Source organism: Microtus ochrogaster, unplaced genomic scaffold (genome assembly GCF_000317375.1).
Source record: "Microtus ochrogaster isolate Prairie Vole_2 unplaced genomic scaffold, MicOch1.0 UNK6, whole genome shotgun sequence".
Taxonomy (NCBI): Eukaryota; Metazoa; Chordata; class Mammalia; order Rodentia; family Cricetidae; genus Microtus; species Microtus ochrogaster.
In genome coordinates this window covers 10,151,108-10,153,147 of record NW_004949104.1, presented here as the reverse complement: position 1 = coordinate 10,153,147, position 2,040 = coordinate 10,151,108, and the positions used below count along the sequence as shown (strand labels likewise).

Here is a 2,040-nt window from a genome sequence, read left to right as displayed (position 1 = left end):
CGGGCTGGCTCTCCTCAGCCGCCGTAACCGCGGCCCGGCCCTCCGGCGCAGCTCTCCGCCCCCTCCCCCTAATAACCCCCGTCGCACACCGCGGGCCCAAGCACCGCCCTCGCAGCGCTCAGGACCTGGGGTGTCTGTGGCGGTGCCTGTCGGAAAAGCCGCATTGGGCCGCGCGTTCCGCCGCACTGAGCTCTGCGTGGGCCGGACGGCGGGGGCACAATAGCCGGACAGGCACGGTGGCTGCGGGGAAGTGGTCACTACCGGAGCTGCGGGAGTCGGCGCCCGAGCGCTCAGGCGGCCGCTGTGGACAACTCAAGGAAGCGCGCCGCGTTCCCACGCATCGGGAAGGGCGGAGCCAGTAGCGTGCTGTCCCGGACCCGCGCCACGCCGGCGCGAGCGTGGTTCCCTGGGTGGGTCTGCTTTTTCGTCCGGTCGATGGCGGTCACCAGGCTGGGCCACACCTGGGGCTTGGGCAGCAGGAGCCCGTTGGAAGGACTTAGCGGTGTTCTGTGTTCACTATTGGCTTGGCTAGGGTAAAGGTCTGAGTGCCCTGATCCCCCCCCCATGACCCTTACTAAGAGGATTAGCCACAAGGGCTGGTGCATTAATAAGCAAGTTTGTCGCAATTATTCTTGACCCTACATGAAGGAAATTGACAAATTTTTGCGGGGGGGGGGTGTTTTTTTTTGGTTTTTCGAGACAGGGTTTCTCTGTGGCTGTGGAGCCTGTCCTGGAACTAGCTCTGTAGACCAAGCTGGTCTCGAACTCACAGAGATCCGGAAATTGACAAATTAATTGAAGTATCTTCGAGTGAATAATCTGGATCTTGCCTTACCCTGCACGGGAAGGGAAGAGTTAAGTATCTGGGAGAAATTAAATGGCCGGTATCTGGCGCTTAGCCTTTGCCCGAGTGCCAAAACTCAAGTTGACGGAAGATGTAGATACACATATAAGTAAATAACCCAAGAACTGCTGCTCTGGGAAGGAGGCTTGCGAGCCTGGTCTGCAGCTGACTGCTGAGCTGTTTCTGCACGGTGGGACTGCCCTTAGTTGATATTTCTTTGGCGTAGAGGGAGACTTAGTTTTTTCGTTTTTGTTTTGTTTTTCTGTAAAGAACACTGAGGTTGATGGTGTTGGCCTATGCATTTAATTTTAGTTTTGCGGAGTTTGGGACCAGCAGTTCAAAGCCAACGTGGGCAACATGGCATTTGAACATTTATTTTACTTGGGAAATTACCTGGCTTCTTTCTGTGAGCCATGGCAATAAAAGTAATCTTTCCTCTTTGGAGTTATTTATACAGTCTCTCTCCCAAGCTATCTTTTGTGGCAGGGTTTCACTATGTAATCCTCGCTGGCCTCCGAAGGCCTGGATTACCAGTGTGTGCCTCAAGAACTGCAGATGAGAGACAGGAACGTCTGCATTTAGGCCTGCATCTCCACTGCAGTATAGGCTGGATAGTTAGGAGTGTATTGTCTTTAGCTTGTTTTGCCAGATGGGAATAGCGGTAGTAAAGATCGCGGGGCTGGTGTGTGTGTGTGTGTGTGTGTCAGGAAGCCTTAGCTAATTTACATAAAGATTCTTTGAAAAAGGGTTTTTTTTTTCAGGATAGATTTTCTTTTTGTAACAGCCCTGACTGTCCTGTAACTCTGTAGATCAGGCAAGCCTCAAATTTAGCTGCTACCTCTTCCAAGTGCTGGGATTAAAGACGTGCTCCAAACCCGACTGAAAGAAAAAAAAGTCTATGCAAAGACACATTGTGGAGGATCAATAGTGGTCCCTTTTCTTGTTTCCCCTTGTTTCTCTGTGTAATGCTGGCTGTCCTGGAATTCACTCTGTAGACCAGGAACTGAGATCCACCTGCCTCTGCCCCCTGTGCTGGGTTAAAGGCGTGTGCCACCACTGCCAGGCTGAGATCTAGATTCTTAAAGCTGAGAGAAATAGGAGTAATCCTCTCGCTATGGAGTACAGAAGGCACCCACTCCCAGATGCTGAGTTAGAGACCCAGAGCTCAGGCATGCTAGTTGCCAGGACTCTACTTG

The 2,040-nt window shown here is 52.3% G+C and overlaps 1 protein-coding gene across 1 annotated transcript in view; it reads right to left on the bottom strand.

Annotated features, from left to right (window-relative positions):
* Eif4enif1 (eukaryotic translation initiation factor 4E nuclear import factor 1) overlaps nucleotides 1–177 on the bottom strand; it is a 41,028-nt gene extending 40,851 nt beyond the window's left edge. Inside the window, exon 1 of the mRNA XM_026788713.1 lies at nucleotides 126–177. Within this exon, the coding sequence (XP_026644514.1) occupies nucleotides 126–164 (39 nt within the window). The 5' untranslated portion in view covers nucleotides 165–177. The remainder of the gene's footprint in view (nucleotides 1–125) is intronic.
* Nucleotides 178–2,040: the final 1,863 nt, after the last annotated feature.